Source organism: Gracilinanus agilis, chromosome 1 (assembly GCF_016433145.1).
Source record: "Gracilinanus agilis isolate LMUSP501 chromosome 1, AgileGrace, whole genome shotgun sequence".
In the NCBI taxonomy this organism is placed as follows: Eukaryota; Metazoa; Chordata; class Mammalia; order Didelphimorphia; family Didelphidae; genus Gracilinanus; species Gracilinanus agilis.
The window spans coordinates 798,279,460-798,294,459 of record NC_058130.1 but is presented as its reverse complement, the minus strand read 5'-3'; the positions used below and the strand labels follow the sequence as shown (position 1 = coordinate 798,294,459).

Genomic DNA, 15,000 nt, shown 5'->3' with positions numbered 1-15,000 from the left:
CGAGCCGCGCCCGGACCCTCGGCTTGCCCACCCGAGACCCAGCACCGGCCTCCTCGGGCCCTCACGGACGGTGCCGACGACGGGTCCGTAGCTGAGCCGAGGCCGGCCTTGCTGGGCTCCCCCACGCCCCCTCCTCTCTCCTGCCCCCTCACTGCCCGCTGCCGGGGTCCCCAGGGCTCTGGAGTGCCCTGGCTAGAGGCCGGGGGGGCGGGGCCACTCCTCGGGGCAACAGGAGCCTCCCCCAGAGGGGCGGGCCTAACCTCCGACTTGACCGGGTGGAGCGGCCGGCGGCCTGGGCAGGCAGGAGAGCCCGTGACCCCCTGTGCTCCCGAGGCCCGAGTCACGGCTGCTCTGCCCGGGCCGCCGGGGGCCCACAAGCTCCTCGTGCTGATCCTGTCTAGCGGGCTCAAACCCGGCTCCTCTCCTGGGTCCAATTGGGCCTGCCCCCGAGGGGGGCCCTTCCTCCTCCTCCGACACAACCAACTGCCCAGAAAGCCCGGCCGGCCACCCGCCCTCGCAGCCGGCGGCCTTTGCCCTCATTGAACGGGCAGGGACGGCCCAGCAGGCCCCAGTGGCCTCGGCCAAGAGCCCAGCGAGAAGTCGGAGAAGTGCGGCCCGTCCCCGTGTCTTGGGGGGCTCCCTGGCCCATCCCCCCACCCCCTGCTCCTGGACGTGCCGGCGGGCTGCTCCCCAGAGTCCAAAGAGCCCAGGTCAGACACAGTTCTGGGGGGAGGGTGAGAGCGGGCCGGGGCTCCCGCCGCCCTCCGCCCAGGCAGGCCAGGCCGAGCCACCTTCCAGGGAGGCGGAGGGGCACCCCCTCTCCGGGGGGCCGGGTCACGGCGGCCCAGGGGCCACCCCCGGCAGCTGCCCACCTCACGAGGTTTAACACTCGGCTCTCCGGGGAAAAAGGGCTGGGCAGGAGCCGGCTGAAGTTAGTGCCCGTTTCCTCCAGGGCGGCGGTGGGAGGGCCCACACTGGGAGGGTAGCCAGCGCCCAGGGGGCAGGGCGGCGCCAGGGGGTGCTCGCCCACGGGGGGATGGGCCAGGCTTGCTCCAAGCAGCACAGAGAACCCCAGCGCCCCCCAACTCAGAAGGAGCCCCACGTTCTCCCCCTGACTCGAGCCCTGGTGGGGCGACCCTGGGCGAGTCACCTCGCTGGGTCCGTCTCTGTCTCCTCGTCCGTAGGGCCCGGGGCCTGCCACGATGGCCGGGACGGGGCTCCGGCCACGGCCCGAGGGGTCACGGGCGGCCACCGGACAGTCTCCGGGCCGGGCAGGGAGGCGCCACGCGGTGCCCATTTTACAGACGAGGAAACAGGCGCCCCGAGAGCCTCCCGGCCGGACGCAGAGCCGACACTCCCCACGGGCGGCCCGGAGCCTGCAGGAGCCCCAGCCTGGGGCTCGTCCCGATGGGCTCGGCTCCGCTCAGCCCCGCGCCGGGGCCCCCTCGGGGTCAGCCCGGCCCGGCCTCACCTGGTAGCCTTCCGTCTTCTTCTGGCACCACTTCAGCAGGGCGTTCCTCTTGGAGCCTCCGTACTCTCGGGCCAGGGCCGACAGCGGGTCCTTCCTTTCCTCCCTGGGGGGCGGGGGGGGGCAGAGGGGACCCTCATTCGCCTGGGGGCGCCGGGACCTTCCGCACCCAGACCCTCTGGCCCGGCAGCCGCCCAGCCTCCGCCTCGGGCTCTGGGCCTCGGGCACAGGCCGTACCTGATCCGGCTCCGGGCCGTGGGGGTGACGGACGCGGTCGGGGAGGGGTGCGGGAGCTGCGGGGAGGCGGGCCCCATGGCCATGAGGGAGGCCGCCGCCGGGCCGTCCGACGCCGTCATGTCCCGCTTGACGTCCTCACTGCTCCGACGAGAAGGTGCTGACCGTGGGGAGGAGGAAGCTGCTGGCGCGAGGAGCGGCCGGAGAGGAGCCCCCCCAGCTCTGCCCCCCCGGCCCTGCCCCCTGTCCTGGCCTCCCCCCCGGGCCCTGCCCCCCCAGCTCCGAGTGACGCCCGGGAAGCCCTTTGGGGTTGGCCGGGCCGAGGGGCCAGAGCGCGTGCTCCGAGCGCTGACGTCCGGGGAGTTCCAACGCAGCCCCCGACGCTCGGGGATAACCCTGGGCCGGGCCTCGGCCTGCCTCCGTTTCCCCAGCTGTAGAGCCCCTCCGTCCCGGGCAGGCGCCCCGGCGCTCCGCGTACCTGAGATGGGTTTGGCGCCCTCCATGGCCGGGACTCTCAGCAACGGCGCCGGCCTGCTGACCGAGCCGGCCCGCAACAAACGCTCTGCTCGCAAGACAAGGACGAAGCCGGGCCCGAGGCCTCAGGTCGAGCCCCCACGCACGCTCCCACCTCCACACCTGTGCTCAGGGCCCCCTCGGGCCGGGGCCGGGCTTCATCCCGGCAGCCGCCCGGCAGCCTTGGATGGGCTCCAAGCAGAGGCTCTCCTCCCGGGGCGGCCCGAACCCTCCCGGGCCGGGACCTCGGGCTTCCTGGGGCTCACCTTGGCAGGGGAGATCCCCATAGCCGGGCCTCTTGTCGGACAGGGTGGTCAGCGACTTGGTGGAGGACAAGGCGCCCCCGATGGAGTGTCTCTGAAACGGCCGAACGCGCGCCAGGTCAGTGCCCGCCGGGCATCCCGAAGGGGACCAGAGACCCGCTGGGGGCCCCGAAGGCCTCCCTCTAAGCCCACGTCCGCCGCGATTCGTACCCTGGGAAGGCCGCCCGCCGCCCGCCCTCACCTGCATCGGGGAGACGGCGGCTGCCGGGGGCGTCTTCATGGGGCTCGGGCTCAGCGGGGTTCGAGGCATCGCGGCGGCCTGGGCCGAGGCCGTCACTGGCAGGGACGAGGAGGAGCGCGTCAGGCCCCGGGGGGGACCCGCGTCCCCGAGCACGAGGCCTCGGGCCAAAGCCCCCCTTTCTGCCCCTAAATGGGGAGCCCCTGCCGCCGGGCCCGCGAGCACCGAGAGGGCACACGGAGCGCCCACGAGGAGCTGCCTGATGGGCCTGACAGAACAGGCCTCACCCCCGGCCCCCGGCCCCTCTCAGGGCTCCCCCCGGCCCTGGCACCTTGGGGGGACGACGCGCTGTCGAAGGACTTGATGAGGGTCTTGACCGTCGGGGTGGGCTCGGAGGACGCCGACGACCGTCTGCTCAGGCCCATGCCCTGCCGCAGGGCGGCCAGATCTCTCTCCACCGTGTTCATGTAGTTGTACACCCGGCCCCGCTCCTCCTCCTGCCTACGGACCAGAGGCGGGGGCGTCTACACTGGCCCCACGGCAGCACCCGAGGCCTCGCCCGCGAGAGCCAGACAGCGTGCCTGGCCCCCCCCCAGCCAGCGCCGGCCGCGGAGGGAAGGGGAACGTGGACGGGACCCCCCCGGACTCCCTGCCCGCCCCCCCCCGGTCAGCTGCGCCTCCTGACTCGTGGCCAGAGGCTGGGGCCCCCCCTTTCCCCCTCACCTCCTCGGATCCCTCAGGGCTGCCTCTCTCCCCTCTGCACCCCCTCTAGGAGGCTCCTGAGCTCCCTCTGCCCTTCCCACCTGCCCTCAGGCCTTACGCAGGAGATGTGGGGGCGAGAGGGGTCGCCTTCCCCTTGGATAAGCTCTCCGAGGGCATAACTTGGCACGGTGCCTGGCACACAGTGACGAGGCGCTGGGCAGATGCCTGACCACTGGCTCGATAAAAAGACGAGGCGCCCCGCTGCCCGTCTGCCTCGGTCTCCCCCCTGACGGACACCAAAGGGGCCTCCCTAAGGCCCAGGTGCGACCGGGCCGTCCCCTCCCCAGCAACCTCCACGGGCAAACACAACCTGGGTCGTCCGATGCTCCGGGCCTCTGGCGCCAGGCCCTCCCCCTGCCCGGTCCTCTCCCACCACGTCCTCCTCCGCCAGGTGACCCGTCTCCTGCGCCTTCCTCTGCTCCGACTGACCTCCACAGCCTCCTCCAGGAAGCCTTCCTCACCCCCCCAACGCTAGGGCCTTCGCTCCCCCACCAGGGACCAGTCTTTGCCGCCGTTCGCCCTCCCTGGCGGACGCCCCCAGAAGCCACCTACAGGGAAGGGGAGTCAGAAGGCCCTCGGCCCGCTGCCGGGCTTGGGGCTGAACGCCCGATCGCCCCTCTCCACACTGGCCGGGCACTGACGCTGGGGGGCCCCACGGCACGGGGAGCCGAGCCAGCCGGCACCTACTTCCTGGCCTTGATCTCCTCCAGCTCCTTGGAGAGCTTCTCGTTCTTCTCCTGCGCCTCCTGGAGCCGCCGCTTCAGGTCCCCGACTTCTTCCTGGGCCTCGGACTTGATGTCGTTCGCTATGACCACGGCGGTCTGCAGGTCGGCCTGAAACTGCCTCCACTCGGCCGACTCCTCCTGAGGGGAAACGGGAGCGAGTCAGGGTGGGGAGGGCCGGGGAGGGCCCTCGCTGGGATCGTCCCTGCCCAGAGACCCCCAGGGGAGCCGGGCCCCCTCTCCGCCCCCCAAGGCAGAGGCTCCTCCCTACCCGCAGCCTTCGGTGAAGGGTCTTGACTTCTCGGTCCATGTCGTGCTTCTGGTCCTGGAGCTTCTTGACGGTGTCTGCGGGACGAGAACGGGGACGGCTCTCAGCCGCCTGAGGGAGGACCCTGCGCGCTTCGGCTCGCCTGCATCCTGCCTGCCACTTCACGCCCCCCCCCAGCTCACGGTCCAAGATGGCCTCCCTCTGGCTGACTGAAAAGGGCCTGACCGCGTTCTCTCCGGCTCCCCTGGACGGCTCCTTCTCAAGGGCACGAGAGGACATGCGGGCTTGCGAAGGAGCCCGATTCTACCCACCGCGAGTTCTCCCGAGGGCCCCGGCCTGAGCAGCGGGCAGCACTCCCTGCCCGCGAGCAGCTGCCGCTCCACCCGGGCAGACGAGTCCGAGCCCCGAGGCGGGGGCCTGGGCCACGCGGGAAGAGTCCCAGGGACAGGCCCCGAGAAACAAATAAAAGAGGTCTCGCTCTACTGCCTGGGACGGGACGGCAGGGGTGGAGGACCACGGCCGAGAGAGACGTGCTCAGGATCAGACTGGAAGCGAGGGAGAAGAACGTAACTTTCACAGAGGGGCCAGTGTAGGAGGTGCCCGGAACGTCCAGCCGGGTCTCCAGCAGCTAAAAGGCGACGGGGAGAGGCTACCACATCCCGTGCTTGCTGAGCCAGGTAGGCCGCTCTCGGCAGTTTCTGCCGCCCCTCTCGGAGGTTCGCCAGCCACCGGAGAGGTAAAGTCCCAGGGGAGGGAAATGCAAAGCCAGTTTGGGGAACTGAAGTGTGGGCTGGCAGGGGACGTAGGGAAGGGCCAGTGTAGGAGGTGCCTGGAACATCCAATCAGGTCTATGGCAGCCCGCTCTGTTCTGTCATCCCGTGCTTGCTGAGCCAGGTGGGCCGCTCGTGACAGTTTCTGCCGCCCCTCTCGGAGGTTCGCCAGCCACTGGAAAATCTTCTCAGGAAGCCAAGTCGAGGGCGCGGGCCTACGGGCCACAGACTCGGTTCTTTTGCTTTTGCTGAAATCCACGGCGCTGGCGTTCTCCTAGTGCTGGGGTTCTGCGAGCTTTCAAATGACGCCGCCGATGGCTCGGGAGAGCCGCCCCCAGGTCCTTCCAGACGCCGGGGTGTCCCGCACCAGGGCCGGCTCCCCACCTGCCATTTCCTTATCCCGACAACGAAGGCCACTGCTCCTGCGCCGAGAAGCTCAGCACCACCCGAGCAAAGGGCCAAAGCAAGGTAAGTGATTTGTCCGGCTCACGCAGCCGAGCGTGAGAACCAGGACGGACCGCCGGACTTGGAGCCAATTAGACGTGGGTTCCGCTCCCCCCTCGGACAATCACCAAGTGGTGCCGGGCTGGTCACTCACTAACGTAAGCCTCGGTTTCAACTCTGTGAAAGAGACGTGGTCTCGTCTATACCGCTTCCCTTCTCGGGCCATCGTGAGGCTCTGCCGAGAGCGTGCCGTCACACACGTGAAAGCCAGGGCCGTCTCCTCACGCCCACCCGGCACCCTGAGTCCCTGAGCCTGGGCAACTGGGTCTGGCTACCCCAGCTAACTCCTTCGAAAAGGGACGTGGCTGAGCCCGGAAGCCCAAAGTCTCGACTCCTTTACTCACGCATCCCGATGGACTTTCCCAACGAGGCTAAAGAAGGGAGCCTTCGGAGGCCAAAAGTCCTGGCGTCCACCCTAAACCGGGGTCTGTCTGTGGCCCAGAGAGGCCGTCTCTAATTTCCATTGTTCCGCTGTGGTGTCTGACACAGGACCCAAGCAAAGGCCTCCTCCACGGATCCCTCAGGCTCTTCTCTAGCTTCTAAGACACGAAGCACTTCGTAATGCACTCCGGGAGTCCCGAGACCGCGTCCACACAGGCTCAGCCTCCGGCCGTACCACGTGAGGCCCGTGGGTCCTGCAGAGTCCCTGGGCGGGCATGGGGAGCCTGGGCCGTGCTCCCAGACGCTTCCTGGGCAGCTCCTTCTCTTCAGGCACACCCTCTCGGCTGTGGCCACCCGGGAGGAGAGCCAGGCGCCCCAGGGGAGGGTGTCGAGGCCCACGAGGGGGCAGCACAAAGCTCTGGCCCTGGCCACAAATGTGATCTCAGCCTCTTTACTGGCCGGGTGACTTAACGAGAGGCTTAATCCCGTTTGCCTCAGTTTCCTGAACTGTAAAACGAGGTGATAAAGTGAGAGCACTTTCTTCCCGAGGGTGTAGGGAGGTTCAAATGAGATCATAATTGTAAGGGGTTTAGCCTAGTGGCTGGCACACAGTAAGTGCTCAATAAACGCTGCCACCGCCACTATTCCTACTACTACGGCTGCTGATAGAGCGTTCCTGGGAGGGGGCAGCTGGCTAGTACAGTGGATAGACCTGGAGTCTAGAGGACCCGAGTTCAAATCGGACCCCAGACGTGCATTAGGCGCGAGACCCTGGGCAAGTCGTTTAATCCCGTCTGTCTTAATTGACTAGAGAAGAAAGTGCCAAACTCTTCCAGTATGTTTGCCAAGAAAACCCCGACAGGATCGTGAAGAGACAGACGCGACTAAAATGCCCAACGGCCGAAAGGGCCCGGTGGGACGAGCGAGCATTGAGATCACGAGGAGGGCCAGGGAAGAGGTGGGCAGAGAAAGCCTCTCCGTGGAAGACGGGAGCCCGAGGAGCCCGAGCCACAGCCCTGGCTGAATGGGCAGCCGTGCCCAGGGGAGGGGTCTCCGCCCGACCCCCAGGGAGGAGGAAGAGGGACCTCCTCCCATCCGGCCGCGTCCACCGTCCCCGCCGTCCCCGCCGTCCCCGCCGTCCCCGCCGCCTCCTCTGCCCTCTCTCTCTCCCCCCATGTCGACTGCGCGCCTCCACTGTCCCCCGGCCCCCGGCGAGCGCTCACTCTCCAAGTCCGAGATGACGAGATTGTCGTGCAGCTTCACGGCGCGGTGCTGCTCCACCTCGTCCTCCAGCTCGAAGATGGTCTCCTTCATGTCTCCTCGCTCCGTCTCTTTCTCCTCGAGCTCGGACCGCAATTTCTCTAACTGGACGTTCAGCTCGCCCATCTTTTTCTGGGCCTCCTCTTGGAAACCTCGCGATTCTTCCTGGACCTACAACGAAGAGGCGCTGGAAGGGAGGTGCGGTGGGGCAGAGGTGGCAAGGCCTCTACTTTCCCATTTGTAGAATGGGACACGGGGTTGGCCGACCTCGGGGATTCCCTCGTGAGGGTAAACTCTTGAAAAAGCCCCAGGAGGTGAGGATGGGAAACGTAAACATCAAAGGAAGGCCAGGCCCAGGCTGGGACACTGCCAGGGCCAAGGGGAAGCTGAGCCATTGGCCTGAGACCCGGGTAGGCGGGGCAGAGCCGTCATCGACTCGATGGAACCGTACAACGGTCAGTGCTGCCCATAGGCACCCCTCGATGTTCTTGGCACTACCTGGATTTTGTGCCCACCTCGTGATGGGTGACTCTCCCAACTGCCTTTCCTGCCCCAAACTCTGCATGACCTCCGGGCACCTCCACCTAGACTGTCCAGGGGGCATCTTCCACTCGATGTATCCAAAACTGAGCTCTTCGCCTTTCCCCTGACCCTTCCCCGCCTCCACCCTCTCAGCTCCCCTGGCTAGGAGTCACCAATAAGGCGCCTCCATCGATTTCACCCCTGCACCTCCCTCTGGTCATCTGATTTATTTATTTTCTTTAAAAAAACGTTTTTTGCCCCCAGATTTTATTTAGTGAATTAATTTAGAGTATTTTCCCACAGTTCTATGCTTCGTGCTCTTTCCCTCCCCTCCTCCCGTAGCCAACGTGCCACTGCTCTGGGTTTTAGGGGTATCGTTGATGGAGCCCTATTTCCATATTACTGATATTGGCGCCAGGGTGACGGGTTTATCCCTGGCGGGCTCCGCCCCTGCACCTATCTCTGGTCTTTTCTTTTTTCTCTTCTTTTAAACCTTTACCTTCCATCTTGGGAGTCACTACTGTGTACTGGCTCCTTGGGAGAAGAGCGGTAAGGGTGGGCAATGGGGGTCAAGTGACTTGTGCAGGGCCACACAGTTGGGAAGTGTCTGAGGCTGGATTTGAACCTCGGACCTCCCGTCTCCGGGCCTGGCTCTCCATCCACTGCACTACCCAGCTGCCTCCTGTTTTCTTTTTTCAACCTAACCTTCTGTCAGAATTGATAATAAGCACGAGTTTTGAGACAGAAGAGCAGCAAAGTCTAAATGATGGGGGTTGGGTGACTTGCCCAGAGTCACGCAGCTATTCACTGGGCCATCTCCCTGCTGCATCACCTCCCCAATATGCCCAAATCTCTCCTCTGCCCCTGCTGCCCCCCACCATGCAGACCCTCACGACTTGCTCCTAGACTAGAGCAGCAGCTGCTGGAGGTCAGCCTACCTCAGTCTTCCCTCTAATCCGTCCTCCATTCAGCCACCAAAGGGAGCTCCCCAAGGCCTAGGTCTGACCACGTCCCCCTTTTCCATGTGCTCCAGGATCAAATAAGGCTCATCGCTACGTGCCCCCTCCTGTTCTCCCTGTCTTCTGACACCCCATCCTGCCGTCCCCCACCCAGTGACCTGGCTCCAGGCCTTCTCTCTACCTGTCCTCCTGCCCGAAGTGCTCTCCCTCCTCTGCTCTGACCAACTGCCAGGGTCTTCCCTCCCTCTGTCCGCTCCCCCCTTGGGGCTCCTACCTTGGCGATGGCGTCCTGCAGCCGGGTGACGTCGGCACGGGCGTGGGTCAGGTCCTCCTGCAGGCCGCTGGCCAGGGCCTCGGCCTTGTCCTTCTCCTGACGCACGCTGTCCAGAAGGTCCTGGATGTCAGACTTGTCCCCAGCGCTGTGGAGGGAGTAGAGCTCGGCCACCCGCTGCTTTTCGCTCTCGAGCTGGGCACGCAGGCGGCCCAGCTCGAGCTGGTCGCTGGCCACGGTGGCCTGCTGCTGTTCCAGGGCGGCCGCCAGGGAGGCGGCGCTCTTCTGCTCGGCCTCCAGGGCTCGCTCCATGTGCAGGTTGCGCTCCTTGAGGGCTCGGATGAGCTCCTGCCCGTCCTGGGCGTCCTGCTCAGCCAGGTGCAGGGCGGCGCTAAGGTGCTGCTGCACGCCCAGTAGCTGCTCCCGCTCAAAGCGCGCGCTCTCGGCCAGCTCCAGGAAGCGCTGCTCCAGTTCCAGGTAGCGGCCGCTGCGCACGTCCTCGTCCAACACGTAGGCCACATGGTGCTCGTCGAGCAGCGAGCGCAGGTACTCCAGCTGGCGGCCCAGGAGCTCGAGGCGCTCGCTCTGCTGGCCCAGCGACTGCAGCAGCAGCAGCCGCTCCTCGCCCAGCCGCTCGTTCTCGCCGCCCAGTTCCTGCGAGATCTGCTGCAGGTCGGCCAGTTCCTGCAGCGTGGCCTGCAGCTCCTCCGACGTGCTGTGCTGGTTCTCCTCCATCTGCTGCAGGCGCTCCGTCAGGCAGGCCACGGCCGACACGGCCTCGGCGGGCGGCGATGGCGAGCACCAGGGCCCCGGCCCCTCCGGGGCGTCCTCGCTGCTGCCCTCACAGCCGCTGCTGCCGCCCAGGGTATCCACAGGTGCCTGCTCGTCCGGGCCTAGCAGGTCCTCCAGGGAGCCCAGGGCCGAGCCCTCGGCCGAGGAGCCCAGTGCTCCCCCGCCCCCGTCGCTGGGGCTGCTGCCCGCGGCCGCCACGGGTGAGGGCCTGTCCTCTGGTGAGAAGCCCAAGGCGTCCAGCCGGTCCCGGAGCATGCGGTTCTCGCTCTTCAGCCGGACCAGCTTCTGGTGGACGTCGGCGTCCCGGTCCGGTGGCAACACGCCCTCGGGCAGCTCGTCCTCGGGCAGCCCCAGCCGCACCCGCAAGGCGTGTAGCTGGTCACGCAGGTGGACGATCTCCTCGTCCTTGGCGTGAGCCAGCCGCAGCAGCTCCTGCACCTTGGTCTCCAGGGCCACCCGGTCACTGATCTGGTTGTCAGACTTGGACTTGCTCATGCGCATGTCTGTGTCCCTGCCTCCGCGGCTGCGCGAGCGCTTGGTTGAGGCCACGGTGGGGTCGCTGGGGCTCTGACCCGCTGCCGGCACCCTCCTGCCCAGGCTCGGCCGGGACCGTTCCCGCAACCGCTCCCGGGAGCAGCCGGAGCCCACGTCTCTGCTCGCCACAGATGGGGTTCTTTTGGAGTTTGCCCCTGTATGGGGGAGAGAACGCACCTTCACCCCCAGGTCACAGTCCCCTCAGAGGGATGCGGCGATCTCTGACCTGGGCCAGGGGTCACCCAGACCGACAAGGGCCTGGAGTCTAGACAGAGAACGCTGAGGGGGCTCTGAGATGAGGGGGCCCTCGAGGATGCCCCCGTTCGCCCAGGGTTAAGGAGCTGGCCGGGCTCTGCCCATCTCCCCACAGAGGGACTCGGAGGCAGGGGGGAGGCCTCCAAAGTGCAGCAGGAGCAGTGAGCCCAAGGCCGAGACAACCCTTGTTGGGCAGGGGGTGTCCAGGCAGGCCCCCCCCTCCCGGACACACACAGCCATACACACTCCCTCTCACACCCACCCCCAGAAGGTTCTTCAGTTTCCTCCCCTCGGGTCCTCTGGGTCCTCCCAGGCCCAAACTGAGGGTCCCCGACAGGCTCCAGGCCCCACCCAACCCCCACTCATACTCAAGGAAGAGCTGACGGGCTCCAGGAGAGAGTGAGGAGGGGAGGGGGAGGGGAGGGGGCTAGCCACATCCTTGACTGGGCTTCATTTTCTCTGACCTGGCCCAAAGAAGGCAAACAGACCAGAGGCTCGGCTGAGCTGGCCAGAGAAAGGAAATCCCTAACAGTCAGAACCAAAATGGCATCTGTCCCAGGAGAGCCAGTGAGCTATCCATCAGGGAAAGGGTTCGCAGGAGGGTGAGCTCTTCCTCCACGAGCCCCCGCTTTAGCCTGGCTGTGGACAGAGAGAAGCCTGGTGGAGGGAAGCGGACCTCAGCTGTCCTGGCCTGCTGGCTGAGCTCCTGCTGCACCCCGAGGAAGAAGGCTAAGAGCGGGGCCTGGTGGGGGGGGGGGTGGAGAGGGGCACCCCCAGACACCGCCGCCGTGAGGCCCCGAGGGAGGATAAGAGGGCAGAACCTGGGCTGGACTTGGTCTTGCTGTCCACGGCACTCACGACAGCGATGCTCGAGGTGGAGGCCGCCGCCGGACACGTCTTCTTCCCTTTCATGCTGTTCGTCCCCAGAGCCCCGCCAGCCATGCCAGCCAGGAGGTCGTCGTTGCTTTTGGCCTGCAAAAGAGAGCAAAGCCATCCCAGCGGCGTGTGGGCACCGATGGGGCCTCTGGTCCCACGTCTGCGAGGCAGCCCTGACTTGGGCTCCAGAAGGCCAGCCTCGTGCGTGCTGCCCTCCAAGCGCTGCTGAGGGAAAGGCCGGTCCGAGGGGCACGCGGGGGACGGCGTGAGTCGCAGGCTCAGGCTGGTGGCGCTCTTAACAAATTTGGAGTCATTCTGGGTTCGGCACCCACTTGAGGAGGGAGAGGCCGATTCTCCGCTCGGCTCACACGGATGCCGGGGGACAGCGTCGCTCTGCCCCCGCAAGGGCCTGTAGGACCAAAGCTGGGCTGGGGGCCCCCACAAGAGCTGACTTCGTGAGCCCGAGACATGGGCTCCCCCAGAACGAGGGCAGAACTGGGGAAGGGGAAGCCCAGGAAGGACCTCCTTCGGCACCTGAGATAGGCCCAGGGAAGGGAGGTCCGGTGGGGAGGCCGGCAGGCCTGAGCGGATCCCCTGACGGCCTCCTGGGCCCGTCCTCTTCTCCACGAGGCCAAGCCCTGCCCGCCCCACAGGGGGCAAGTTTCACCAGCCTCCGGCCTGCTCGGCGGGTCCCATTCCGTCTCACCAACAGCAGGGCATCTTGTCTGCCACCCCCCGACCCCACGGCTGCTGCCTCCTCCCAGCCCCGCTGACCAGCCGCCTCAGTTTCTCGGGCCCTTGAAGGGGGTCTACACAGGGCACCTCTGCCTGCTCTCCTCCCAGGCCCTCTCCCTCTGGCTCCGGCCTCCTGAGCCCAGTCACCAGCCGCCTCTTCTCCACCCTCCTCTGGACCCTCCCGCCGCCCTCCTCCCTCCATGCTGCGCCCCCGGGATCCGGGGTCATCTGTGCCGGGAGCTCTCCCTTCCCTGCCCCAATGGAGCCCCAGCTCTGCTCTGCTCTGCTCGTGGCGGCCCTTCTCGCCATCCTGGCGCTACGCGATGCCACCTCGGGGAGCCCAGCCGTCCCTGGAGCCCCAATTCATCAACCGCGGCTTCTGGGCTTCTCAGGAAACGGGGACCCCGACCCCAACTGCCCGAAGATGCGGATAGAAGGACGGGTGGCCGGTCAGCCCGGTGTCTCTCCGGGAAGGGCCCCAGAGTCAAGGGTCGAGGAAGGCCGCCCTCCAGAAGCCTCCCCCGCGAGGCCTTGCCAGACGGGCTCCTTCCTGGGCTCTGCCCTGAGTGGAGTGCGGGGGGGCTGGGCTACAGCCCCCCATTGAGGTCCGGGAGTCGAGCCCCCCCAGAGGGACCGTCCGATTCCAGAAAAGCCTCCAAACTAGGCGGCGGAGGCTGAGGAAGGCATGTTGCTCGCTCACAGACGTGCATACACACGTGTGCACACGCACACCTCACGGGCACACTCACTGACACACGCACACAGCCGTGCTCACGCACACCAAGAACAAAGGGCACGAGGAGGGCAGCTGCTCCAGAGAACACGCGGCCGCGAGCCCAGCAGAGCCCAGGCTGGGCAGGGCCGCGGCCTCCCGGCAGCTCCCACGAGAGTGACCGTCTCGCTGGAGGGAAAATGGAGGCGCCACGGGACGGCGGGACGGACGGGGGACCAGGCGGCCTACAGAGTGCTTCCTCCAGCCTAGCCCTGGGGGACCCAGGCTCCTGGCTGCTCCTCGCACTCAGTTCCCTCCAGCCACCTCCCAACTTGAGGGAGACCCTCGGGCCCACTGAGATAGGGGCTCCTCCCAGACCCTTGGCTCCCCTCGCACTCGGTGCCTGGCCCGGCACCTGCCGGGGGACGCGCGGCCTACCTTGGTCAACAGGGCAGAGGTGGGCTTGGAGAGCCTGGCTGCCTTCGGGCTGTCCGGCTTGCTCTTAGCCGTCCCCGGCACTTTGGGCGCTGAGATGGACGTCCTGCTCGCCTTCTTCATTCTGGGCCGCCTCAGGGTGATGCATGGACGGGCGAATCTGGGGAGAGGCGCGCAGTCAAGCACGGCCGAGGGGAGCCCCGACGCCCCCATGGCCAGCCCGGGAACGCCCCCGGGCAGCAGGCAAACGGGGCCCCCCTCGCCCTCTCTGGGGCTCACTAAGGAAACGTGGGCCCGCCAGACCCTCCCGGATGGACTCCCGCCCCATACAACAGGGGTGCCGGCTCGGGCGCCGGGAGGGGCTCATCCCCCCACCCAGGCTGGCACCATCCGGCAGGAGGGACGCTCAGGCCGGTACCACGCTCACAGCTGCCCCGTGACCGGGCACTGCCAGGCGCCACCAGTCTCTCGGCCCCGATTCCCTGCAGACGTGGCAGAGGGCCGAAGGGAGGGATGTCAAGCCGCTGGGGCAGGACCCCATGGGGAGGGGGGAAGGCGAGGAAGACAGACAGACAGAGGAGAGGGAGGGCACCAAAGGCAGAGAGGCGGCCAGGCTGGCAGGAACCTGGCAGGCACCAGGGATGAGGCAGCAGCAGGCAGGGCTGGGGGGGGGGGGCCTGGGCTGCCCTCGGGCCGCCTTCCTCAGGGCAGCCCTTTGGGCTCTTGGCCCAGGCCCGGATCCGGTGCTGGTTCCCCAGATGGCGCCCTGGCCAGGGTCCGAGGCTCCTCCTCTGCTTCGTGCCAGGCTCCTCTGGTGGAGAGCCTGCTGGTCCTCTCGGGGGCGCCCTGTGGGCCCCCCCGTCGCCCCTCAGGGGTCCCCAAGGCGGCTCCTGGCAGGGGGGGGTCCCCGAGGAGGGCAGCCTGCCTGGCACAGGCGGTCTCCCGGGGTCACTCCCCCCCCCCAGGACCTCTCAGTGCCCCTCTGTGGAAGAGAGAGCAGGGCCAGGAAGAACAGCTGGAGAGAGAGGGAGTGGCGACTCTCCCCCTCCCCCTCCCCCAAGGAGGTGGCCAATGAGGAGGAGCAGAGCTGCCCCTCCCCCGCCTCTGGCCATGCCCGAGGGGTGGGGAGGGGTGCGAGGGCGGGAGGCCCGAGGGGGGGGCATCCACAATGGCCCCGCCCCCAGGGGGGTCGCGAGGCCAAAAGGTCAGGCTGAGGCCCCAGGGGGCGGGGCGCCCGAGGGCCGACCCCAGGAACAAGTCTCCCCGCGCCCCCGCGGTTCTAGGAGCACTGAACGCCGAGGCCAGCCACGGCCCAGGGCCCAGCTCTCCCAAGCCGCTGGCAGTACGGGAGAAGTCTCGGAGGCGGAGGCGGCAAAAGCACAGGGACCAGAGATGAGCGCCCCTCCCCACCCTCTTCCCTTCTCCTCACCTCAGGCCGTCTCCTCCTCTTCCAACTTCTCCTCCTCCCGGGCCGCCGCCGCGGTGGGAGGGGGGCCGGTGACAGGGCGCGGGCGGCGGCCTCACCT

At 67.4% G+C, this 15,000-nt stretch overlaps 1 protein-coding gene across 5 annotated transcripts in view; it reads right to left on the bottom strand.

The window, feature by feature from the left end:
- Positions 1-14,994, bottom strand: part of SPECC1L (sperm antigen with calponin homology and coiled-coil domains 1 like) — a 20,813-nt gene extending 5,819 nt beyond the window's left edge. Inside the window, exons 1-14 of one of the 5 annotated variants that reach the window (XM_044675177.1) lie at positions 14,904-14,994; positions 13,478-13,634; positions 11,538-11,688; positions 9,139-10,616; positions 7,347-7,554; positions 4,472-4,545; positions 4,166-4,341; positions 3,537-3,704; positions 3,048-3,217; positions 2,720-2,814; positions 2,482-2,572; positions 2,181-2,264; positions 1,706-1,862; positions 1,472-1,574 (exon numbers count right to left, since the gene is read on the bottom strand). In XM_044675177.1, the coding sequence (XP_044531112.1) occupies positions 1,472-1,574; positions 1,706-1,862; positions 2,181-2,264; positions 2,482-2,572; positions 2,720-2,814; positions 3,048-3,217; positions 3,537-3,704; positions 4,166-4,341; positions 4,472-4,545; positions 7,347-7,554; positions 9,139-10,616; positions 11,538-11,688; positions 13,478-13,597 (3,075 nt within the window). In that variant the 5' untranslated portion in view covers positions 13,598-13,634; positions 14,904-14,994. Of the gene's footprint in view, positions 1-1,471; positions 1,575-1,705; positions 1,863-2,180; positions 2,265-2,481; positions 2,573-2,719; positions 2,815-3,039; positions 3,218-3,536; positions 3,705-4,165; positions 4,342-4,471; positions 4,546-7,346; positions 7,555-9,138; positions 10,617-11,537; positions 11,689-13,477; positions 13,875-14,903 lie in introns of those variants that run through there. The other 4 variants (XM_044675172.1, XM_044675196.1, XM_044675189.1 and 1 more) reach the window with 4 other exon arrangements.
- Positions 14,995-15,000: the final 6 nt, after the last annotated feature.